Source organism: Oncorhynchus clarkii, chromosome 20 (assembly GCF_045791955.1).
Source record: "Oncorhynchus clarkii lewisi isolate Uvic-CL-2024 chromosome 20, UVic_Ocla_1.0, whole genome shotgun sequence".
In the NCBI taxonomy this organism is placed as follows: Eukaryota; Metazoa; Chordata; class Actinopteri; order Salmoniformes; family Salmonidae; genus Oncorhynchus; species Oncorhynchus clarkii.
Window position 1 is genome coordinate 8,059,323 of NC_092166.1, and position 26,118 is coordinate 8,085,440.

The 26,118-nt window shown below is 42.3% G+C and overlaps 1 protein-coding gene across 1 annotated transcript in view; it reads left to right on the forward strand.

Moving 5' to 3' along the window:
- Positions 1–26,118, forward strand: part of LOC139375828 (pinopsin-like) — a 54,499-nt gene that overhangs the window by 21,367 nt on the left and 7,014 nt on the right. Inside the window, exon 3 of the mRNA XM_071117727.1 lies at positions 17,345–17,578. Within this exon, the coding sequence (XP_070973828.1) occupies positions 17,345–17,578 (234 nt within the window). The remainder of the gene's footprint in view (positions 1–17,344; positions 17,579–26,118) is intronic.

Genomic DNA, 26,118 nt, shown 5'->3' on the forward strand with positions numbered 1-26,118 from the left:
TCTCTGTCTGATTCTTTCTCTGTCTGTTTAATTCTCTGTCTGACTCTTTCCATATCCTTCATTCCCAATGAAAGCTTTCTCCTCTCTGTAATTGCCATTCCACCATGTCTCTTCCCCGGTCCAATTTCTGTTAATTTGGGCAACCATTTTCTATCGATAGGAAGGTGTGAGAGGGATTCACAGCTGTCAATATGATACCACACACCTGTTGCATTAAAATAGAGAAATATTTGGCATGGACACCAGAGTGTAGTCTTTCATTAGTTCAGACAAAAATAGCTATTTACCACTCATGGCTTTGTATTGAAAGTGCTTAAAGTCTTTATTACAATGACACCTCCTAATTATACTCTTAAGGTGTCAATGTCCTGTCTGTGTATTTGGTGTATGTCAGTTTGAGTGTCTGTTTGTTTGTTACATGTCCACGGTGTATTGTCATTTGTCAAGACTTTGGAAAATTACAGGGGTGCCAAGGAGTGGAATGTTAGGTAAGGAGACTGGTGCCCAGGCTACTACATTTGGTGATGGTAAAAGCTTTTTTAATAATACAATTAGCTGTAAAGTGGGTAAGAGCACTGATTTAGCAATAGAGTGACGGACATTTATCCCTTAACAGTGAATATCCGTTCAGATTTAGTCATTTTTCCTCAATCCCTCAGTTTTAGGTGATTATCATATTTGCTTTGACACATCCGTGATTTTCACTTAGCGAGGTCTGCCACATCAGTGATTTTCACTTAGCGAGGTCTGCCACATCCGTGATTTTCACTTAGCGAGGTCTGCCACATCCGTGATTTTCACTTAGCGAGGTCTGCCACATCCGTGATTTTCACTTAGCGAGGTCTGCCACATCCATGATTTTCACTTAGCGAGGTCTGCCACATCCGTGATTTTCACTTAGCGAGGTCTGCCACATCCGTGATTTTCACTTAGCGAGGTCTGCCATATCCGTGATTTTCACTTAGCGAGGTCTGCCACATCCGTGATTTTCACTTAGCGAGGTCTGCCACATTTGTGATTTTCACTTAGCGAGGTCTGCCACATCCGTGATTTTCACTTAGCGAGGTCTGCCACATCCGTGATTTTCACTTAGCGAGGTCTGCCACATCTGTGATTTTCACTTAGCGAGGTCTGCCACATCCGTGATTTTCACTTAGCGAGGTCTGCCACATCTGTGATTTTCACTTAGCGAGGTCTGCCACATCCGTGATTTTCACTTAGCGAGGTCTGCCACATCTGTGATTTTCACTTAGCGAGGTCTGCCACATCTGTGATTTTCACTTAGCGAGGTCTGCCACATCTGGCTGACCCGTAGGGAATACCTCACACTTATTACCACGTGTTGCTTAGTTACCAAAGTGTTTTTGCTTTCATGATTTCATGAGTCCAGGTGAGTCTGATGATGCCCCAATGCGCGTAATGATGGTGACAGGTGTGCGTAATAATGAGCAGCCTGATGATCTTGGGCGTCAGAGAGGGACAATAGTTTAGCATCAGGGCCAAACAAAAAGGGAAAAGGGGTAAGTTCAAAGAAGCTAAAAAAAAGCTCTTCATCATTTTTCAAACATTTATGGTCTGCCATCTTTGGTGGCAAAAGTCAAATAAACTCTTTGAGAGTGTACAACACAGCGTTGAGGAATGTGTTAGCTTTGTTGCTAATATCTCCCTCCACCCATTCCACTTCATACAAGCTGTCACCGTCCATCTGAGTGGGTTTCCAGTTACAGCACATTCAGTGGGGGTAGGTGTTATTTTAAATGTTTATATCAATCTATGCATGGGGCGAGTTGATTCGTGTTAATTCACTTAATTTCTTAGTGCAGCGGCTACAGCCTCTGACTCAATGACAACAAGTGTGAGCATTGCCAAAACAAACCCATGTTACTTTCTGTCTTTAGCTATAAAATATATAATTTGGTGCCTCACACCGACGCTCCTTCACCATCTGTCCAAAACAAAGTGTAGCAGCTCATCGAGTGCTGAGGCCCTGGCATTCATTCAACGATTGTGAGTGATGAACGGTTATATCACTGTCATACTTTGGCATATTCAGGAAAGCCACTGCGAATCTTACTCCTGTCTCCACGTCTGTCTTGTGAGATTAGATATCTTTCTTCCCCAGAGAATTCTACATCGGAATTGAAGCACTGGCCTTGCTGATTAGCAGATTTTTCTTGCCAACCTATTTCGATCTGTACACAAATGTTTTGTTTTAACCATGTTTTGAGGCTATACATTGTTTGTTTACAATTACTTTGTTTACAAACAAAGGAAAAACCAAGGGGTTTCACAGGGATCCTGGCCCATGTTGACTCAGATGCTTCCCACAGTTTGGGTGGGCAACCATTCTTGATACACAAAGGAAACTGTTGAGTGTGAAAAACCCAGCAGGGTTGACCATTCACCCTCTGAATTGCACATATACACAATCCATGTTCCTTCTTTATTTAACCTGTCTCCTCCCTTTCATCTACACTGATTGAAGTGGATTTAACAAGTGACATCAATAAGGGATCATAGCTTTCACCTGGATTCACCTGGTAAATCTATGTCATGGAAAGAGCAGGTGTTCTCAATGTTTTGTATACTCAGTGTATAAGTTGTATTCTTCATGAATCAATGGGTATATGTCATGAATTAAAAGTAAAAGAAAGCAGATGTCGCAATTGCAGATTCTGTTAGTGTTCAAATACTGGAGAGTTGAGACCAAATCACGGACGCTGGACAGAGTGGATTTCAGTTGTAACGAAAGACAGTTTTAATGAGTCAGAGATATCTTGTCCCGCAGTTTTACGTGCACGGACCTAGTTCACATAACTCGGCAAGGAGCCAGGTGAAAAAGAGGCCTATACAATGGTTACATACATTTTTATACATAGAATAAAGTAGGTGGAGTCTTGTCGTTTCGGTCTTCTTGACTGGTCGGAGGGTTGGAGGCGGGCCTTGCTCTAGCCAGAGCGGGCCCCATTGGTGCACAGCAAAAGTTCTTTGCTCTTGGGACCGGCCAGTTAGAGGGAGATGAGATGTGTGTTTATATAAGGAAGAGGGGGTCAGTCTTATGGCTGGGTGTATGTGTTCTTACGACGGAATGTCTTTGTTTATATGAGCTATGTGTATGAATATTTATATAACAATTGCCCCTTAAAATGTTCCGTTTACCAGTGAAGCCACTTGCTTGTTTGTGGTTTGGAAAACTGAGGGTCTTATACTAAAAAGATTCCCGTGTAACGGTTCTCCTCTTCTTCTGACGAGGAGGAGTATGAGAGATCGGACCAATGTGCAGCGTGGTAAGTGTCCATTTTAGTTTATTAAACTGAACACTAAAGAATACAAAATAACAAAGTGAATGATACAAACGAAAACCGAAACAGTCCTGAAATGTGAAACAAACATTACAACAGGAAACAATCACCCACAACTCAAAAGTGAAACCGGGCTACCTACGTATGGTTCTCAATCAGGGACAACGATTGACAGCTGCCTCTGATTGAGAACCATACCAGGCCAAACACAGATATCCCAAAACATAGAAAAAGGAACATAGACAACCCAACCAACTCACGCCCTGACCATAATAAAACAAAGACATAACAACAGAACTAAGGTCAGAACTTGACATCCAGCAGGAAATAACTTTACAGACGTTAGGATGGCTTAGTCTCCGGAGATTGTCTTATTTTACAGTCTTCCCTGTCTTGAGTACACAGTGAATAAATAAAGTGTCATTAATAAAAAAAATTACGATAGGATGAAACATTCCATGAAAACGAAATAAACATTTCTATGGACACAATCCTAAAGATGTGTCTCCCACAGACATCAGGCAATGTGGAAACGATGCGCATCTCAACGTGGTTTAGTAGACCCGCTGGCTCTTTGGACAGGATTAATTCGTTCTGCACTACCAACAAAGCGCCTTTTATTAAAGGCAATTTCCACAATGTTTGCAAAGATGGCATTCATGGTAAACACTGTGGTAAACTCTGTGGGATGTGTGAATTACTTTTAAAAGGCACATGATAAAGCAGTGCACATAATGTGGTAATTGCTCAATAGTTAAATATACTGTAGCTGCAAAGTGTGAAAGCCTCAATAACAACCTGAGATATTTAGCTATCTACAGATATTTTGTGTTCTGCAGCAATCCAATGTCTATGATAAATACAAGCCTTCCTAAAACAACTGACGTCGCCAATCTGTTATTATGTTTCTAAAAAAAACACACATTTCACAACACCTCTAATGGTTTGCTCTTTGTGTTATTTGAAATAAAATATTCATGAATACAATTAATTTGCTGTTGGAATTTAGCATCCCTACAATGCATTAAAACTGGAGCCATACTGGGACTATGAATAAGAATGATGGCATACTGAATGGGTTTAAAGCTCAAGGGAGGAGATTCTCCCTGTTCTGAGGATGGGAGCTGTTTGTGTTAAAGGTGTGTGTGTGTGTGTGTGTGTGTGTGTGAGTGTGTGTGTGTGTGTGTGTGTGTGTGTGTGTGTGTGTGTGTGTGTGTGTGTGTGTGTGTGTGTGTGTGTGTGTGTGTGTGCACATGTGTAAATGAATCTCTGTCTGGTAATGGGTGTCCTGGTTTTTCTTAACCTGCCTATATTTAGTTTTTACACCATGTTTGTCAAGTGTAAAATTATTATATTATGCTATATAACATATTATATATGATATATTATATTACTACAGTAAGAACTCTAATAGTTTTTTTTCCCTCAACTATGTTTATTTAGGAAATAACAGAGCTCTACCGGTGGTTAAGAAGTCCAAAGTCAGTACATTTTGTTTACATCCCTGTTAGTGAGTATTTCTCCATTGCCAAGATAATCCATACACCTGACAGGTGTGGCATATCAAGAAGCTAATTAAGCAGTATGATCATTACACAGGTGCACCTTGTGCTGGGGAGAAAAAAAACTAAATGTTTTTAAAATGTGCCGTTTTATCACACAACACAATGCCACAGATGTCTTAAGTTTTGAGGGAGCATGCGATTGGCATGTTGACTGCAGGAATGTCCAGCAGTGCTGTTGCCAGATAATTAAATGTTCCTTTCTCTACCATAAGCCGACTCCAATGTTGTTTTAGAATGTTTGGCAGTACGTCCTACTGTCCTCACAAACACAGACCACATGTATGGCGTCATGTGGGCGAGCGGTTTGCTGATGTGAACAGAGTGCCCCGTGGTTGCGGTAGGGTTATGGTATGGGCAGGCATAAGAACAACGAAAACAATTGCATTTTATCGATGACAGAGTTACCGTGATGAGGTCCTTAGGCCCATTGTTGTGCCATTCATCCGTGGCCCTCACCTCATGTTTCAGCATGATAATGCACAGCCCCATGTTGCAAGGATCTGTACACAATTCCTGGAAGCTGTAAATGTCCCAGATCTTCCATGGCCTGCATACTCACCAGACATGTCACCCATCGAGCATGTTTGGGATGCTCTGGATCGACATATACGGCAGATTATTCCAGTTCCCGCCAATATCCAACAACAGGCCACAATCAAAAGCCTTATCAACTCTATGCAAAGGAGATGTGTTGCGCTGCATGAGAAAAAAGGCAGTCACACCAGATACTGACTGTTTTTCTGATCCATGCCCCTACCTTTTTTTAAGGTAACTGTGACCAACATATGCATGTCTGTATTCCTAGTCATGTGAAATCCATAGATTAGGGCCTAATGAATTTATATCAATTGACTTGAAATCAATTGATTTCCTTATATGAACTGTAACTCAGTAAAATCTTTGGATTTGTTGCATGTTTAGCTTATATTTTTAAGTATACATTGAAATGAATGTGTTTATTTTTTTGTTCAGTATACATTGAAATGAATGTGTTTATTTTTTAGCCTTTTTACATTGCAACTATTTATCTTCAGTATTCCTACTCTTCAAGGTCTCTACTAATGGTGCAATATGAATCCCTCACCAACTGAATTCCTGCCTTTATCCCAGATCTTTGGTGACTGATTTTGAGTTTTATTACAGCCTCTAAGTGGGTAAAGTTAGAGTGCCCCAACACTGAACTGCAAAAGGACACATATTATATAAATTATTGCAGGAATGCTGGGAGGGGGAGGGGGGGGGGGGATAGTTGACCATTCAAGATCTAGTGAAGATTTATGTCATATCCATCTCTAAATCCATTGTCAAAACATGCTCTACCAGCCAGTTGAGGCTAGGTTTAAAGGGTTAAGAAAGACCAGAGAGCCTCACGCTCATGTTCACTGCAGTTCAAAACAACCACATGAGTAATATTGGTTAATTGAATACTAAGGGGTGTGACATGCTTATTGTCCTTGAGTACAACAGCTGAAGCCTGTAGACTCCGATGCTCCTCAGGACCATTGTACTCGTGCATCATCTCAGTACATTTATCTAAATAGCTCATCTCCTTAACAACACAAGTAGTACCTAATTGGCCTTGACCACGAGTTCTTGTTCTTCAAACGTATTACTCTGTTCCTGGTTGGAATGAAGGCATGCAGACAGGCAGACACTTCGGCTCTCTGGAAGCTCTCCAGATGGTTGGGTTTGGTGGCAGCAGTGTAGCTGACCCAATATGAACTCATCAACCAGGACAACACTCACGTAGAGTTAAACAAGACTCTTTAAGGTTTCAAGGCAGTTCATGAAAGAGTTAGTGGAATCTAAAGATTTTCCTTTCCTTTTTTGTTTTTCCACAAGTGTTTGCTGGAGCGATCTCGGATGCTGCATGTGTCCAATATTTTATTTATTTATCTAGGTAAGTCAGTTAAGAACAAATTCTTATTTACAATGATGGCCTACCCTGGCCAAACCCTCCCCAAGCCCGGACGATGCTGGGCCAATTGTGCGCTGCCATATGGGACTCCCAATCATGGCCGGTTGTGATACAGTCTGGAATCAAACTAGGGTCTGTAGTGAAGCCTCAAGCACTGAGATGCAGTGCCTTAGACTACTGTGCCACTCGGGAGCTCCAATATGTCACTTCTGCTTTTTCATTTATATTTTTATTTGCATAGAGCTGGCGCTCATGGTGCCAGAATATGACTAAGCACTCCTCCAAGCCGGAATGTATCTCAGCACTCCTCCAAGCCGGAATGTATCTCAGCACTCCTCCAAGCCGGAATGTATCTCAGCACTCCTCCAAGCCGGAATGTATCTCAGCACTCCTCCAAGCCGGAATGTATCTCAGCACTCCTCCAAGCCGGAATGTATCTCAGCACTCCTCCAAGCCGGAATGTATCTCAGCACTCCTCCAAGCCAGAATGTATCTCAGCACTCCTCCAAGCAGGAATGTATCTCAGCACTCCTCCAAGCAGGAATGTATCTCAGCACTCCTCCAAGCCGGAATGTATCTCAGCACTCCTCCAAACCGGAATGTATCTCAGCACTCCTCCAAGCAGGAATGTATCTCAGCACTCCTCCAAGCCGGAATGTATCTCAGCACTCCTAACCATTGGCTTCTGATTTAAAATCACAGCACCCTCCTGAACTTCACCTCCAATTGACTCTAAACTTTTAACCTCAACCTACTTTAATAGCACCTGACGTTGCTTTGCCTCAACGTAATGCTTTAATAACACCTGACATTGCTTTGCCTCAACATAATGCTTTAATAATGCCTGGCTGTACTTTGCCTCAACGTAATGCTTTAATTATAAGGAATGACGCTGGAGAATAAAAGCAGGTACGGGGAGTTGACATTTAATTAGGAATGGACAGGCAACAGGACAGGAACAGCGTCAGAACTGGGAAACACAAAGACAGATGACAAACTATGCAGCAGTGGGGAACAGAGCTGGGGAACTGACAAACATAGGGGAGGTAATAAACAGGTGATTGAGTGAGTCCAATATCGCTGAAGCGCGTGACGAGGGAAGGCAGGTGTGCGTAAATGATGGTGGCAAGAGTGCGTAACGCAGGGCAGCCTGGCGCCCTCGACTGCCAGGGGGGAAGAGCAGGAGCAGGCGTGACATTAATAACACCTGCTGTTGCTTTGCCTCAACATAATGCTTTAATAACACCTGGCGGTGCTTTGCCTCAACATAATGTTTTAATAACACCTGGCGGTGCTTTGCCTCAACATAATGCTTTAATAACACCTGGCGGTGCTTTGCCTCAACATAATGCTTTATTAATAACACCTGGCGGTGCTTTGCCTCAACATAATGCTTTAATAACACCTGGCGGTGCTTTGCCTCAACATAATGCTTTATTAATAACACCTGGCGGTGCTTTGCCTCAACATAATGCTTTAATAACACCTGCCGGTGTTTTGCCTCAACATAATGCTTTATTAATAACACCTTGCGGTGCTTTGCCTCAACATAATGCTTTATTAATAACACCTGGCGGTGCTTTGCCTCAATGTAATTTAACACAGTTTTTTTTCCTTCAGTTAAAGCAATAATCATTCCCTGTGTCTGACCTCTCGCACAGAAGGGAAACACCTTGATGGTGTGACACAAAGGGAATGAGGGTTTGCTGGGGTCCCGTGTGGCTCTGTTGGTAGAGCATGGTGCTTGCAATGACAGGGTTTTGGGTTAGATTAATCACGGGGGAACCATTACGGGGGTGGGGGAGATATGAAAATGTATGCCCTTACTACTGTAAGTCTCTCTGGATAAGAGTGTCACCTAAAATGTCAAATGATTGTGAGCGTTTGTTGCTGGGCGCAGTTGAGTGTTTAGTCTTCTTACAGAGAGAGAGCTTTACAAGTGAGTCTCAGCAGGCCACTATAGCCTCGTGTAGCCTAATGTGAGAGACCCAAAGTGTACAATCTATCACATTTAACAGGCTACAGCAGGACTGGCAGGGACTCCATGTGGACTCAGGAATTGGAATGCTGAAGCGAAACAGGCAGTCAAAAGTGCTGCGTGTGTATCTTTCTGGGGTTGGTGTGTGTCTTTAGGGGGTTGGTGTGTGTCTTTAGGGGGTTGGTGTGTGTCTTTATGGGGTTGGTGTGTGTCTTTAGGGGGTTGGTGTGTGTCTTTAGGGGGTTGGTGTGTGTCTTTAGGGGGTTGGTGTGTGTCTTTAGAGGGTTGGTGTGTGTCTTTAGGGGGTTTGTGTGTGTCTTTAGGGGGTTGGTGTGTGTCTTTAGGGGGTTTGTGTGTGTCTTTAGGGGGTTGGTGTGTGTCTTTATGGAGTTGGTGTGTGTATTTCTGGGGTTGGTTCGTGTCTTTCTGGGGTTGGTGTGTATCTTTCTGGGGTTGGTGTGTGTCTTTAGGGGGTTGGTGTGTGTCTTTAGGGGGTTGGTGTGTGTCTTTATGGGGTTGGTGTGTGTCTTTAGGGGGTTGGTGTGTGTCTTTAGGGGGTTGGTGTGTGTCTTTAGGGGTTGGTGTGTGTCTTTAGGGGGTTGGTGTGTGTCTTTAGGGGGTTTGTGTGTGTCTTTAGGGGGTTGTTGTGTGTCTTTAGGGGGTTGGTGTGTGTCTTTATGGGGTTGGTGTGTGTATTTCTGGGGTTGGTTCGTGTCTTTCTGGGGTTGGTGTGTATCTTTCTGGGGTTGGTGTGTGTCTTTAGGGGGTTGGTGTGTGTCTTTAGGGGGTTGGTGTGTGTCTCTAGGGGGTTGGTGTGTGTCTTTAGGGGGTTTGTGTGTGTCTTTAGGGGGTTGGTGTGTGTCTTTAGGGGGTTGGTGTGTGTCTTTAGGGGGTTGGTGTGTGTCTTTAGGGGGTTGGTGTGTGTCTTTATGGGGTTGGTGTGTGTATTTCTGGGGTTGGTTCGTGTCTTTCTGGGGTTGGTGTGTATCTTTCTGGGGTTGGTGTGTGTCTTTAGGGGGTTGGTGTGTGTCTTTAGGGGCTTGGTGTGTGTCTTTATGGGGTTGGTGTGTGCATTTCTGGGGTTGGTTCGTGTCTTTCTGGGGTTGGTGTGTGTCTTTCTGGGGTTGGTGTGTGTATTTCTGGGGTTTGTTCGTGTCTTTCTGGGGTTGGTGTGTGTATTTCTGGGGTTTGTTCGTGTCTTTCTGGGGTTGGTGTGTGTCTTTCTGGGGTTGGTGTGTGTCTTTAGGGGGTTGGTGTGTGTCTTAAGGGGATTTGTGTGTGTCTTTAGGGGGTTGGTGTGTGTCTTTAGGGGGTTGGTGTGTGTCTTTAGGGGGTTGGTGTGTGTCTTTAGGGGGTTTGTGTGTGTCTTTAGGGGGTTGGTGTGTGTCTTTAGGGGGTTGGTGTGTGTCTTTATGGGGTTGGTGTGTGTATTTCTGGGGTTGGTTCGTGTCTTTCTGGGGTTGGTGTGTATCTTTCTGGGGTTGGTGTGTGTCTTTAGGGGGTTGGTGTGTGTCTTTAGGGGGTTGGTGTGTGTCTTTAGGGGGTTGGTGTGTGTCTTTATGGGGTTGGTGTGTGTATTTCTGGGGTTGGTTCGTGTCTTTCTGGGGTTGGTGTGTGTCTTTCTGGGGTTGGTGTGTGTATTTCTGGGGTTGGTGTGTGTCTTTCTGGGGTTGGTGTGTGTCTTTCTGGGGTTGGTGTGTGTCTTTATGGGGTTGGTGTGTGTCTTTCTGGGGTTGGTGTGTGTCTTTAGGGTGTTGGTGTGTGTCTGGTGTGTATATTTATCGGGTTGGTGTGTGTATTTAGGGGGTTTGTGTGTGTCTTTATGGGGTTTGTGTGTCTTTCTGGGTTTGGTGTGTGTCTTTCTGGGGTTGGTGTGTGTCTTTAGGGGGTTGGTGTGTGTCTGGTGTGTATATTTATCGGGTTGGTGTGTGTCTTTCTGGGCTTGGTGTGTGTCTGGTGTGTGTTTGGGAACATGTCATTGTGTGGCTGTTTTGAGTCTGATTTGAAATGAATGTGCCCGTGTGTCTTTTTTTGTTTTGTGCTAATACTGATCAACATAGAAAGAGCCTTTGATAAATATATTTTCAGGTGTGAAGAAGGAAACGAAACACAAAGCGTATTTAACTTCTTAGGAACACAGACCTAAAGTTCATTACAAACATCATTACTTGGTCATCCAAAGTCAAACATTTTTATTTTCCAATAGCACACAATATTTTACATACATCCGGTTTGTAAAGGACTATAATGAATGAACAGATAAGGTTGTCATTAGAACAATCATTAGAACTTCAAGATGGCCTGATTGATTCCCTTATGATTCCCATTCCCAGATTCTTCCTCATTATACAGAATTTTAGGAAAGGAAACCTATCCAGAGGTCAGAATAAGCATCGCTATAAAGCTTGATTGCGGCCTTGCCTTGGTTTCAGGCCTTGCCTTGGTTTCAGGCCTTGCCTTGATTTTAAAAGCCCCTGAGAGAAACTGGTGTGGTTCTGGTCTCAGGATTATGTTAGGGAGATATGAAATTCAGTCTTCACTCAGAAAGTTTTCATCTTTTGTAAACCATTCCGTTCCGGCTCATCTCTCCCAAGATTGTGAGGCGTAGACGATACATTCTGGCAGACCTCTTTTGTTTGGCAGATGCTAACCCACATTGATCTGCCCTCTGCTTTATAAGAGTCTTCTGAGGGAAGACATGCGGTGGTGCGGGTGGCAGGTTTGTGGGCTGTTGCTTGCGGCTTGCAGCCCTATAGGTGGAATAGGCCTGTTTGTCTTTCTGGGGTTGATGAGTGAGGCATGCAGCACTAAAGGTGAGAGGCCTGTTTGTCTTCCCTCGGCTAACAGTACATGGTCATTTAGCTTTCGCTTCACTGCCCAGTCGACATAGAGGCTCACCTATTCCAAGGCTGGCGAGCCACCGATGCTAATCACCTCCATCTAAAATATAGAGAAGGTGGGGAGGGGGGCATATGAACACGTAATTTATCACCCAACTCCTCGGTGATACGACACACGCTGGAAATAGATTGGACATTACATGGGCATGAGAGGCCACAGGTTTCTTGCTCTCCCAGCACTTCCTGCACCTTAAGGGTAATTCATTACAGTAGCATGAGCATTACACTCAAATCAGAGGCCCCAGATTTCACCTTCGACAAGGACATACAGGCAACCTTCCACTCATCCAGTATAATTACCTGCAGGTCCATGTTGTCCCTGGCGCTGAAGGAAGCAGACAGCACGGGGGACGCGAGGTATCGACTCACTCCAGCATTAGGGGATTTTCACCGACCGGTGCGAAGTCGGTTGCACACGTTTAATCCATTTAGGTTGTCTACTGCTTTAAATTGACTGATTATGTGGATTAATTAAGCCCATTAAGGCACTCTAATTTGTGGGCTGGTGCCGGCGCTGTGTCTGCAAAGAAAGTGTCTTCTCGTAGTTGTTGGCTTGCTTTAAGGAGACACTGGTGTGGGGCAGCATAGACTTCCAGATTTACTGTTAGCCAGAGTTGTAAGGATGATGCATAGATGTACTGTAAACATTGCTAATGTTCAAATACATTTCAGGCAAAAAAAAAGTTGACCATATGGTATTCTCCCTTGCCTTTCACTGACATTACATTGTTTGGCATTCAGTTGTACAACTTACTAGGTATTCCCCTTTCCCTTACTGCTGCTTCTATTCTGTGTAGTATTGTTTCACTGATCTCAGGCCACCAATACATCTTCCATACTACATATACAATGCCTTCAGAAAAAAATCAATACACGAAGACAGTACAAAGATACAGGCATCCATCCTAACTCAGTTGCCGGAGAGGAAGGAAACTGCTCAGGGATTTCAACATGAGGTCAATGTTGACTTTAAAACAGTTAAAGAGTTTAATGGCTGTGATCATGTTGTGAGTATGTTTGTAATTGTTAAGGACTGGAGAATTTTTCAGGAAAAACAAAAAACTGAATGTAGCTACACACAATAGCTACACAAAATACCCCATAATGACAAGGTAAAAACATGTTTTTAGAAATGTTAGCAAATATCTTGAATATCTTTTACATTTACATAAGTATTCACACACTTGAGTCAATACTTGGAGAAGCTCATTTGGCAGTGATTACAGCTATGAGTCTTTCTGGGTAAGTCTCTAAGAGTTTTCCACACCTGGATTGAGCAACATTTGCCCAATTTGATTTTTTTAAATTCTTAAAATTCTGCCAAATGGTTGTTGATCATTGCTAGACACCCATTTTCAGGTATTTCCATACATTTTTTAAAGTAGATTTAAGTCAAAGTTGTAACTTCGCCACTCAGGAACATTCACTGTATTATTGGTAAGAAATTCCAGTGTAGATTTGGACTTGTGTTTTAGGTTATTGTCCTGCTAAAATCTGCAATGAATCTCCCAGTGTCTGGTGACAAGCAGGTTGAACCAGGTTTTCCTCTAGAATTTTGCCTGTATTTAGCTCCATTCTATTTATTTTTTATCCTGAAAAACTCTCCAGTCCTTAACAATTACAAGCATACCCATAACATGATACAGCCACCACTATGCTTGAAAATATGGAGAGTGGCACTCAGTAATGTGTTGTATTGGATTTGCCACAAACAATCCTTTGTATTCAGGTAAAAAAGTGAATTGCTTTGACACCTTTTTTTGCAGTGTTACTTTAGCACCTGGTTGTAAACAGGATGCATGTTTTGGAATATTTTTTATTTTGTACAGGCTTCCTTCATTTTTCTCTTTCAATTAGGTTAGTATTGTGAAATATCTACAATGTTGTTGATCCATCCTCAGTTTTCTCCTCTCACAGCCATTAAACTCTGTAACTGTTTTAAAGTCACCATTGGCCTCATGGTGAAATCCCTGAGCGGTTACCTTCCTCTCTGGTAACTGAGTTAGGAAGGACGCCTGTATCTTTGTAGTGACTGGGTGTATTGATACACCATCCAAAGTGTAATTAATAACTTCATCATGCTCAAAGGGATATTCAATTTCTGTATTTTTTTCCCCATCCATCAATAGGTGCCCTTGTGAGGCATTGGAAAATCTCCCTGGTATTTGTGGTTGAATCTGTGTTTGAAATTCACTGCTCAACTTAGGGATCTTACAGATAATTGAATGTGTGGGGTACAGAGATGAAGTAGTTATTCAAAATCATGTTAAACACTATTATTGCACACAGAGTGAGTCCATGCAACTTACTATGTGACTTGTTAAGCACCTTTTTACTCCTGAACTTATTTAGGCTTGTCATAACAAAGGTGTTGAATACTTAATGACTCAAGACATTTCAGCTTTTCATTTTTTATTCATTAGTACAAAATTTGAAAAATTGGGATGTTCTCCAATGCTGGAAGAGGGGCCTGTGTGAAAAAATTTGGGAACCCCTGATTTAGCAGACGCTCTTATCCAGATCGACTTACAGATAGATAGGTGGGTCAACCACATATGACAGTCATAGTAAGTACATTTTCCCCCAATAAAGGGGGGGAGGGGGAGGGGGCTCCCCTGTAATTGGTAATGGTGAGAGGTTAGCATGTCTTAGGGTTATGATCTTTGACCCTCTGTAACTTTCTCACTCATACAATATTTACCATTAATTTCTCTTGGGCACAAAATAATCTGAAACACAACCAAAACGACCTGCAAATGCATCCAAGCAAGTTTGTAGTCACCAGCTTGATGTAGTCATCGTGTGGTATGAATATGAGACCAAATTCAAAACTTTACATTACTTTATTTCTAAGAACCTTTAGGGATGTCAATAATGTTGACCTCTTCTTGGCTTCAACACAATGCTCCTTGAGGGACATTTTGTTTTCTGTGTTTGTATCTCCTCTTTCCAAGGCTTTTAAAGTTAATGAGCAGAGTCATGATTTACCCGATCAGTCTTTTAGTCGACTGTTTGAGGAAATCAAAGGATGCTTAATGGGTTCAATCTAACACTCTTTGAACCCATTTAGTGCCCTTTCACCAGATGAACAGTTATTTTATGCACCAAAGTGTTGTTTAGAGCCAAAATGGATGAAAAGCCTTTGCATCCATCGAAGATTTGACATTTCCTCTCCAATTCTGACCTTTCCCTGCTTAAAATGCTTTTGGTTAAATTGGTCTCTGCCTCTAGGCCAAACTGAAAAAATGTTGCTTATGACGCAGAGGCCTCAACAGCAGCAGGAATAAAGAGTCCCAAGCAGTCCAATCCTTAACCAATTTCCTGGTAATTCCCACTGTAAACATAATAATTATGGTAATGTTTGGGACTAATTTATATCAAAATACTTTGAAATGTGATAATACCCCCTTGTTCACTAGGGCCTAGTTAACCCTAATCCACAATACATAGGGGAGTGGGAAGAGACCAACATTTATCAAATCATCACAGGATTGTTTTTGGAGAGACAAAGGCAGAGACGGATTGAGTGAATCTTGCTGTCATGATTAGCTGCCATGAGATTAGTGATTGATGGCTGAAACCTGGAAGTTGTTTTAGGCTTCAGTAATGTTTTTTTTCTGATGTTGTTTGAGTGCGTCACGCTGGCATAAATGTTTCGGGAGACAGGCACAGGAATGCTTAATAGTTTTTTTTATTAAGCCCAAATTACAGCGTGCCGTGTAAAGGTACGGGGTAGAAACCCAAACAAAAGAGGAGCACCTTGAATAAATAACACAAGCACACAATGATTAACACACGGGACGAGACCCGTAATCATCTGCGCAACACACAGCACAGGTACTCACACGCACCAATGGCCATTGTAACAATAATGGTCAGCCCAATGGACACCAAAGGGCACACTTATACAAGTACTGATCAGTGGGGACAGGTGTGCGTAATGAAGGTTCCGGAGGGATCCGTGACAGAGTGGCTGAAAACAATCCGATCCTCTATATCATGTCAGCACTGAGGCTTTTTGAACCCGGATTTCTGTCAAAGTGTCTGTCTCCGTGGAAACTTGTTTATTTGGTCCACGTGTTATTCTTTAAAAAAATATACATTTTACTATTCATTTATCTTTTTTTTCTTTGAATTGTTGGGAAGGGCCTGGAAGTAAGCATTTCCCTGTTAGTCTACACCTGTTTACGAAGCATGCGACAAATAACATTTGATTTGATATTACGGCTAGCCATTGGGAAACAACGCAGACAGTGAAATAAAAACAGCTCATGTTTGTGCGGAGCAAGAATCCCAGCGGGTACTGTGTGTGTTTATATAGTGTGTGTGTTTCTATAGTGTGTGTGTGTTTATAAAGTGTGTGTGTGTTTCTATAGTGTGTGTGTGTTTCTATAGTGTGTGTGTGTTTCTATAGTGTGTGTGTTTCTATAGTGTGTGTGTGTTTCTATAGTGTGTGTGTTTATAAAGTGTGTGTGTTTATAAAGTGTGTGTGTTTCTATAGTGTGTGTGTTTATAAAGTGTGTGTGTTTATATAGTGTGTGTGTTTATATAGTGTGTGTGTTTATATAGTGTGTGTGTGTGTGTGTTTATATAGTGTGTGTGCGTGTGTTTATATAGTGTGTGTGTGTGTGTTTATATAGTGTGTGTGTTTATATAGTGTGTGTGTTTATATAGTGTGTGTGTGTGTGTGTTTATATAGTGTGTGTGTGTGTGTGTTTATATAGTGTGTGTGTGTGTGTGTGTGTTTATATAGTGTGTGTGTGTGTGTTTATATAGTGTGTGTGTGTGTGTTTATATAGTGTGTGTGTGTTTATATAGTGCGTGTGTTTCTAAAGTGTGTGTGTTTATATAGTGTGTGTGTGTGTTTATATAGTGTGTGTGTTTCTATAGTGTGTGTGTTTCTATAGTGTGTGTGCATGAGTATGTTCCTCAGAATCCAGCCATGTCAAGACATGTGACATGTATCCCTGATGTCGCATTGTGCCTAACAGAGGAGGCTGGTGGCAGGCGCTATAGGAGTACAGCTCATTGTAATGTCTGGAATGGAATTAATAATGGAAGGAGTCAAACGTGGTTTCCATATGATGTGTTTTATGGAACGGGGCTCCCGAGTGGTGCAGTGGTCTAAGGCATTGCATCTCAGTGGTAGAGGTGTCACTACAGACCCTGGCTCATTTCCAGGCTGTATCACAGCCGGCCGTGATTGGGAGTCCCGTAGGGCGGCGCACAATTGGCCCAACGTCATCCGGGTTTGTTCGGGATAGTGCGTCATTGTAAATAAGAATTTGTTCTTAACTGACTTGCCTAGTTAAATAAGGGTAAATATATATATATATAGCCCGTCCTCCTATAGCTCCTCCCACCAGCCTCCTCTGGTGCCGACCAATTGTTTACAATTGGGGAAAAATCTATAAAATGAGGACTCCTAAACAGTAGCTAAGCACTTTCTGTTTATTTGTCAGAACATGTCTGTCTGGGAAAAGCCACTCCATCTCATTCCCTTCATTGTCTTTCTCTGATTCCACTCTAATGCCACTGTGTTCCCTGTGTCTGAGGAGCAAGAATGACATTCTAAAGGTTATTCTCTCTCGCTTCCTGTCTTTCTATGCCCCCCCTCTGTTACCTTTCTCTTTCATCGACTGCACACGTCGTCTCTCCTTCCCTGCTTATTGCCTCGGCAGGTTACCGCCATCAACACAGCTATGAGCAGGAAGAGGGAGCAGCGTGTTCTCGTCATGGTGGTAGTCATGGTGATGGTGTACCTGATGTGCTGGTTGCCGTATGGAGTCATGGCCTTGCTGGCCACCTTCGGACGCCCTGGCCTGGTCACCCCCGAGGCCAGCATCGTCCCCGCGATCATGGCCAAGACCAGCACGGTCTTCAACCCTGTTATCTATATCTTCATGAACAAGCAGGTGAGATAGATAATCATTCTCATCACTGTTAGAACGGAATGGTCATACTTGCAAAATTCTCAGGTTTTCCAGAAATCAAGGTTGGAGGATTCTGGGAATTTCTGGAAAACCTGCGAATTAGGGGAAAGGTTACAGCTTCATAACATAACATTACACCATGGGGTCACCTACATCTTCATAACATAACATTATACCATGGGTTCACCTACATGACTGTCATAACTTAACATTACACCATGGGGTCACCTACATCTTCATAACATAACATTATACCATGCGTTCACCTACATGACTGTCATAACTTAACATTACACCATGGGGTCACCTACATCTTCATAACATAACATTATGCCATGCGTTCACCTACATGACTGTCATAACTTAACATTACACCATGGGGTCACCTACATGACTGTCATAACTTAACATTACACCATGGGGTCACCTATATCTTCATAACTAGTTGAGAGAGACACGCTCGTAATCATCCACATGAATACAAAGTGAAAAAAATAGGGTTATCAGTTGACCTTCAGTAGACCTTCAGTACATCTTCAGTCGACCTTCAGTAGACCTTCAGTACACATTCAGTTGACCTTCAGTACACCTTCAGTATCAAATCAAATTTATTTATATAACCATTCTCTCATCAGCTGATATCTCAAAATGCTGTACAGAAACCCAGCCTAAAAACCCAAACAGCAAGCAATGCAGGTGTAGAAGCACGGTGGCTAGGACAAACTCCCTAGAAAGGCCAAAACCTAGGAAGAAACCTAGAGAGGAACCAGGCTATGAGGGGTGGCCAGTCCTCTTCTGGCTGTGCCGGGTGGAGATTATAACAGACCATGGCCAAGATCAAGTTCAAATGTTCATAAATGACCAGCATGGCCAAATAATAATAATCCCAGTAGTTGTTGAGGGTGCAGCAAGTCAGCACCTCAGGAGTAAATGTCAGTTGGCGTTTCATAGCCGATCATTAAGAGTATCTCTACCGCTCCTGCTGTCTCTAGAGATTTGAAAACAGCAGGTCTGGGACAGGTAGCACGTCCGGTGAACAGGTCAGGGTTCCGTAGCCGCAGGCAGAACAGTTGAAACTGGAGCAGCAGCACGGCCAGGTGGACTGGGGGCAGCAAGGAATCATCATGCCAGGTCATCATGCTGAGGCATGGTCCTAGGGCTTAGGTCCTCTGCAAGAGAGAAAGAAAGAAAGAAAGAAAGAAAGAAAGAAAGAAAGAAAGAAAGAAAGAAAGAGAGAATTAGAGAGAGCATACTTATATTCACACAGGACACCGGATAAGACAGGAGTACTCCAGATATAACAAACTGACCCTAGTCCCCCGACATAAACTACTGCAGCATAAATACTGGAGGCTGAGACAGGAGGGGTCAGGAGACACTGTGGCCCCATCTGATAATACCCCCGGACAGGGCCAAACAGGAAGGATATAACCCCACCCACTTTGCCAAAGCACAGCCCCCACACCACTAGAGGGATATCTTCGACCAACAACTTACCTTCCTGATACAAAGCCGAGTATAGCCCACAAAGATCTCCGCCAAGGCACAACCCAAGGGGGGGGGGGGGGGGGGGCAATCCAGACAGGAAGATCACGTCAGTGACTCAACCCACTCAAGTGACGCACCCCTCCTAGGGACTGCATGAAAGAGCACCAGTAAGCCAGTGACTCAGCCCCTGTAATACGGTTAGAGGCAGAGAATCCCAGTGGAGAGAGGGGAACCGGCCAAGCAGAGACAGCAAGGGCGGTTCGTTGCTCCAGAGCCTTTCCGTTCACCTTCACACTCCTGGGCCAGACTACACTCAATCATATGACCCACTGAAGAGATGAGTCTTCAGTAAAGACTTAAAGGTTGAGACCGAGTCTGCGTCTCTCACATGGGTAGGCAGACCATTCCAGAAAAATGGAGCTCTATAGGAGAAAGTCCTGCCTCCAGCTGTTTGCTTAGAAATTCTAGGGACAATTAGGAGGCCTGCGTCTTGTGACCGTAGCATATGTGTAGGTGTGTACGGCAGGACCAAATCGGAAAGATAGGTAGGAGCAAGCCCATGTAATGCTTGCCTTAACAGGAAGCCAGTATAGGGAGGCTAGCACTGGAGTAATATGATCAAATTGTTTGGTTCTAGCCAATATTCTAGCAGCCGTATTTAGCACTAACTGAAGTTTATTTAGTGCTTTATCCGGGTAGCCCGGAAAGTAGAGCTTTGCAGTAGTCTAACCCAGAAGTAACAAAAGCATGGATTCATTTTTCTGCATCATTTTTGGACAGAACATTTCAGATTTTTGCAATGTTACATGCAGTGCCTTGCGAAAGTATTCGGCCCCCTTGAACTTTGCGACCTTTTGCCACATTTCAGGCTTCAAACATAAAGATATAAAACTGTATTTATTTGTGAAGAATCAACAACAAGTGGGACACAATCATGAAGTGGAACGACATTTATTGGATATTTCAAACTTTTTTAACAAATCAAAAACTGAAAAATTGGGCGTGCAAAATTATTCAGCCCCTTTACTTTCAGTGCAGCAAACTCTCTCCAGAAGTCCAGTGAGGATCTCTGAATGATCCAATGTTGACCTAAATGACTAATGATGATAAATACAATCCACCTGTGTGTAATAAAGTCTCCGTATAAATGCACCTGCACTGTGATAGTCTCAGAGGTCCGTTAAAAGCGCAGAGAGCATCATGAAGAACAAGGAACACACCAGGCAGGTCCGAGATACTGTTGTGAAGAAGTTTAAAGCCGGATTTGGATACAAAAAGATTTCCCAAGCTTTAAACATCCCAAGGAGCACTGTGCAAGCGATAATATTGAAATGGAAGGAGTATCAGACCACTGCAAATCTGCAAATCAAAATGCGACCTTTTGCCACATTTCAGGCTTCAAACATAAAGATATAAAACTGTATTTTTTTGTGAAGAATCAACAACAAGTGGGACACAATCAAGAAGTGGAACGACATTTATTGGATATTTCAAACTTTTTTAACAAATCAAAAACTGAAAAATTGGGCGTGCAAAATTATTCAGCCCCCTTAAGTTAATACTTCTGGCCGTCCCTCTAAACTTTCAGCTTATACAAGGAGAAGACTGATCAGAGATGCAGCCAAGAGGCCCATGATCACTCTGGATGAACTGCAGAGATCTACAGCTGAGGTGGGAGACTCTGTCCATAGGACAACAATCAGTCGTATATTGCACAGATCTGGCTTTTATGGAAGAGTGGCAAGAAGAAAGCCATTTCTTAAAGATATCCATAAAAAGTGTTGTTTAAAGTTTGCCACAAGCCACCTGGGAGACACACCAAACATGTGGAAGAAGGTGCTCTGGTCAGATGAAACCAAAATTGAACTTTTTGGCAACAATGCAAAACGTTATGTTTGGCGTAAAAGCAACACAGCTCATCACCCTGAACACACCATCCCCACTGTCAAACATGGTGGTGGCAGCATCATGGTTTGGGCCTGCTTTTCTTCAGCAGGGACAGGGAAGATGGTTAAAATTGATGGGAAGATGGATGGAGCCAAATACAGGACCATTCTGGAAGAAAACCTGATGGAGTCTGCAAAAGACCTGAGACTGGGACGGAGATTTGTCTTCCAACAAGACAATGATCCAAAACATAAAGCAAAATCTACAATGGAATGGTTCAAAAATAAACATATCCAGGTGTTAGAATGGCCAAGTCAAAGTCCAGACCTGAATCCAATCGAGAATCTGTGGAAAGAACTGAAAACTGCTGTTCACAAATGCTCTCCATCCAACCTCACTGAGCTCGAGCTGTTTTGCAAGGAGGAATGGGAAAAAATGTCAGTCTCTCGATGTGCAAAACTGATAGAGACATACCCCAAGCGACTTACAGCTGTAATCGCAGCAAAAGATGGCGCTACAAAGTATTAACTTAAGGGGGCTGAATAATTTTGATTTGTTAAAAAAGTTTGAAATATCCAAGAAATGTCGTTCCACTTCATGATTGTGTCCCATTTGTTGTTGATTCTTCACAAAAAAATACAGTTTTATATCTTTATGTTTGAAGCCTGAAATGTGACAAAAGGTCGCAAAGTTCAAGGGGGCCGAATACTTTCGCAAGGCACTGTAGATGGGAAAAAAGCTGTCCTTGAAACAGTCTTGATATGTTCGTCAAAAGAGAGATCAGGGTCCAGAGTAACGCCGAGGTCCTTCACAGTTTTATTTGAGATGACTGTACAACCATCAAGATTCATTTTCATATTCAACAGAAGATATTTTTGTTTCTTGGCACCTAGAACACTCATCTCTGTTTTGTCGGAGTTTAAAAGTAGAAAGCGTGCAGCCATCCACTTCCTTATGTCTGAAACACAGGCTTCTAGCGAGGGCAATTTTGGGGTTTCACCATGTTTCATTGAAATGTACAGCTGTGTGTCATCTGCATAGCAGTGAAAGCTAACATTACGTTTTCGAATGACATCCCCAAGAGGTAAAATATATAGTCAAAACAATACTGGTCCTAAAACGGAACCTTGAGGAACACCGAAATTTACAGTTGATTTGTCAGAGGACAAACCATTCAGAGACAAACTGATATCTTTCCGACAGATAAGATCTAAACCAGGCCAGAACTTGTCTGTGTAGACCAATTTGGGTTTTCAATCTCTCCAAAAGAATGTGGTGATCGATGGTATCAAAAGCAGCACTAAGGTCTAGGAGCATGAGGACAGATGCAGAGCCTCGGTCTGCCGCCATTAAAAGGTTATTTACCACCTTCACAAGTGCAGTCTCAGTGCTTTGATGGGGTCTAAACCACACTGAAGCATTTCGTATACAGGAAGGCAGTGAGTTGCTGTGCAACAGCTTTTTCAAAAAAATTTGAGAGGAATGGAAGATTCGATATAGGCCGATAGTTTTTTATATTTTCTGGGTCAAGGTTTGGCTTTTTCAAGAGAGGCTTTATTACTGCCACTTTTAGTGAGTTTGGTACACATCCAGTGGATAGAGAGCCGTTTATTATGTTCAACATAGGAGGGCCATGCACAGGAAGCAGCTCTTTCAGTAGTTTAGTTGGAATAGGGTCCAGTATGCAGCTTGAAGGTTTAGAGGTCATGATTATTTTCATCATTGTGTCAAGAGATATAGTACTAAAACACTTGAGTGTCTCTCTTGATCCTAGGTCCTGGCAGAGTTGTGCAGACTCAGGACAACTGAGCTTTGGAGGAATATGCAGATTTAAAGAGGAGTCCGTAATTTGCTTTCTAATGATCATGACTTTTCCTCAAAGAAGATCATGAATTTATTACTGCTGAAGTGAAAGCCATCCTCACTTGGGAAATGCTGCTTTTTAGTTAGCTTTGCGACAGTATCAAAAAGACATTTCGGATTGTTCTTATTTTCCTCAATTAAGTTGGAAAAATAGGATGATCGAGCAGCAGTGAGGGCTCTTCGATTCTGCACTGTACGGTCTTTCCAAGCTAGTTGGAAGACTTCCAGTTTGGTGTGGCACCATTTCTGTTCCAATTTTCTGGAAGCTTGCTTCAGAGCTCGGGTATTTTCTGTATACCAGGGAGCTAGTTTCTTATGATATTTTTTTTTGTAGTTTTTAGGGGTGCAACTGCATCTAGGGTTTTGCGCAAGATTAAATTGAGTTCCTTAGTTAAGTAGTTAACTGATTTTTGTCCTCTGACGTCCTTGGGTAGGCAGAGGGAGTCTGGAATTAAAAGTCATCGGTTGTAGTTTTGTCATTGAGACAGCATTTTTCTCTCTCAATACGACCAACTGTCAAAACGAATTGGCTGATCTGGTATGTTTAACAACTTGTGAAACGTCCTTGTCACCCACTTCACTTTAAGTTATTTCTGATAAGATCGTTCTAATCTAATTTATTGTTACCACTTCGGCTATACATTCATGTGATGTTACCCTAGTGTTCCATAATCAGTCCGTAAGACGGACTGATGTTATCCTAGTGTTGCCTAATCAGTCAGTAAAACGGACTGATGTTATCCTAGTGTTGCCTAATCAGTCAGTAAAACGGACTGATGTTACCCTAGTGTTGTTGCTTAATCAGTCAGTAAAACGGACTGATGTTACCCTAGTGTTGTTCCCTTATCATGTGGGCAGAGTGGATGACTATTGCTCTGAATGCAGTTGTTGTTAGGGACATTTGCTTTATTCCCAGAAACATCAAGGCCGTGCCAACTAAGAGACGGGAAATGTAACTCAATCGAAAGTACTGCCACATTGGTTGGAAACAAAATTATTTTCCAATCGTTTCGTTCTGAACAGAACCTTTATTTGTTTTGTTCCAGTCCACTATTCCCGACCAGCAAAAAGTCCTGAACCGGTTTGAACCCCAACAAAAAGTTACAGTTCATATCGTTCCTTTCTGTTCCTTTTTAAACCTCTAAAATCAAATACATATTTTGGAAACATTTAGATTAAAATTAAATTACTTCACCAATGGATAGAGCAGATTGCTATGGAGCGTGCAAGCTATGTACATGCATTAGACAGACAAGTGTAGTGTAAGGTGTGGAGTAGGACTAACATTTTGCGGGTAAGGAGAGCGCTGGGCATGAAGCGCTAGGCATCTTGTTGCTATGACGTGCAATATCTGAATTAGGCCCACAGTATTATACCTACAGAGGAGTGGCTTCTATGGAGGAACTTTGAATGTCTTTGAACTTCAGAGAGTTGGTTTAACTATCATTGGATCAGAGCTACCTATCGTTGGACCAGAGCTAGCCCCTGATCATGACTCTCAGTTCCATTACATTACATAGCCCATCTGTAAATAGTCCATCCAACTACCTCATCCCCATATTGTCAGAGAGTTGGTTTAACTATCATTGGATCAGAGCTACCTATCGTTGGACCAGAGCTAGCCCCTGATCATGACTCTCAGTTCCATTACATTACATAGCCCATCTGTAAATAGCCCATCCAACTACCTCATCCCCATATTGTTTTATTTACTTTTCTTTCTCTTTTGCACACCTCTATTTCCAGTATTTCTACTTGCACATCATCATCTGCTCATCCATCACTCCAGTGTTAATTTGCTAAATTGTAATTACTTCTCTAATATGTCCTATTTATTGCCTTACCTCCTCACGCCATTTGCTCACACTGTATATTGACTTTTTCTTTTGTGTTATTGACTGTACGTTTGTTTATTCCAGGTGTAACTCTGTGTTGTTGTTTGTGTCACACTGCTTTGCTTTATCTTGGCCAGGTCACATTTGTAAATGAGAACCTGTTCTCAGCTAGATAGCTGGCTATCTAACGAGCTGGCTAGCTAATGAGCTGGCTATCTAACGAGCTGGCTAGTTAACAAGCTGGCTATCTAATGAGCTGGCAAGCTAACGAGCTGGCTAGTTAACGAGCTGGCTAGCTAACAAGCTTGTGTGTGCAGAGAGGCACCAGAATGAAAATAAAACACGTACCTTTTTGTAGTTAATAAATCCAATGTGAAACGTGATAACTATAGTCTCCTTAACTAGCATTGATAAAGTGAATCCATTGTCCTGTAGTAAAAAAAATTTCTCTCTCCCTAATTTCTCAATCACGTGTTTAACTTCATTAACTACAGTAGTCTACACTTGCTTCGGGGAGGGGGGGGGAGTAGCCTACACACACACTGGTAATGGCAGGCAGACACTGGAATTCGTTTCTGAGTGACACTGAGGGATTTGTGTAGAGGCTTTGTTATGTTTTTAGTTTTTTTTGTGAAACTGAAGAAAAAAATCCCAGAACATAAAAGATCGTCATTAACTGATTCCCATGCTTTTAAAGTAATGTTTCCTGGAAACAGTGTAGATCCCTATCATTCTCAGTTATGGTTCTGTTCCATGAAAAATGTGGTTATTCTCTGGTTTTTGGTTCTTTTAACAGAACCGGTTCCAACCCTTGTATTGTGTGTGTTATTTTTTAGTTATTATGCTCTTTGGACCAGTGAGTCAAATAAAGGGGTTTTGAACAGTGGTCAGGGCAAGGAAGTGAATTGTCATACAGACAGTTGCTTCAGTATAGCTAAACTCCTGGAGTTGCCTCGAGGGGAGAACCCATTGTTGCATACCTATCAAAGAGGTGATTAATAAAATATCCACAAACACACAAATAATTGATCAGTACGAATTCGGATATACTATATCCATCCCACACTGTTTTGTTATCAAATGTATTCCACTCGCAGATAAATAAAGCAGTGTATTTTTGTTGAGTTATTCTGTTAGGAGGTTTTATGTTTGAGTAATACGAGGAATAAATACACAGTGAATAATGAATAACAATGAGTAAAAATAACATGGCTATTGTAAACACAGGGAGCACCAGGTAATACCATGGCTACTGTTAATACAGGGAGTACCAGGTAATAACATGGCTACTGTAAATACAGGGAGCACCAGGTAATAACATGGCTACTGTAAATACAGGGAGTACCAGGTAATAACATGGCTACTGTAAATACAGGGAGTACCAGGTAATAACATGGCTACTGTTAATACAGGGAGCACCAGGTAACACCATGGCTACTGTAAATACAG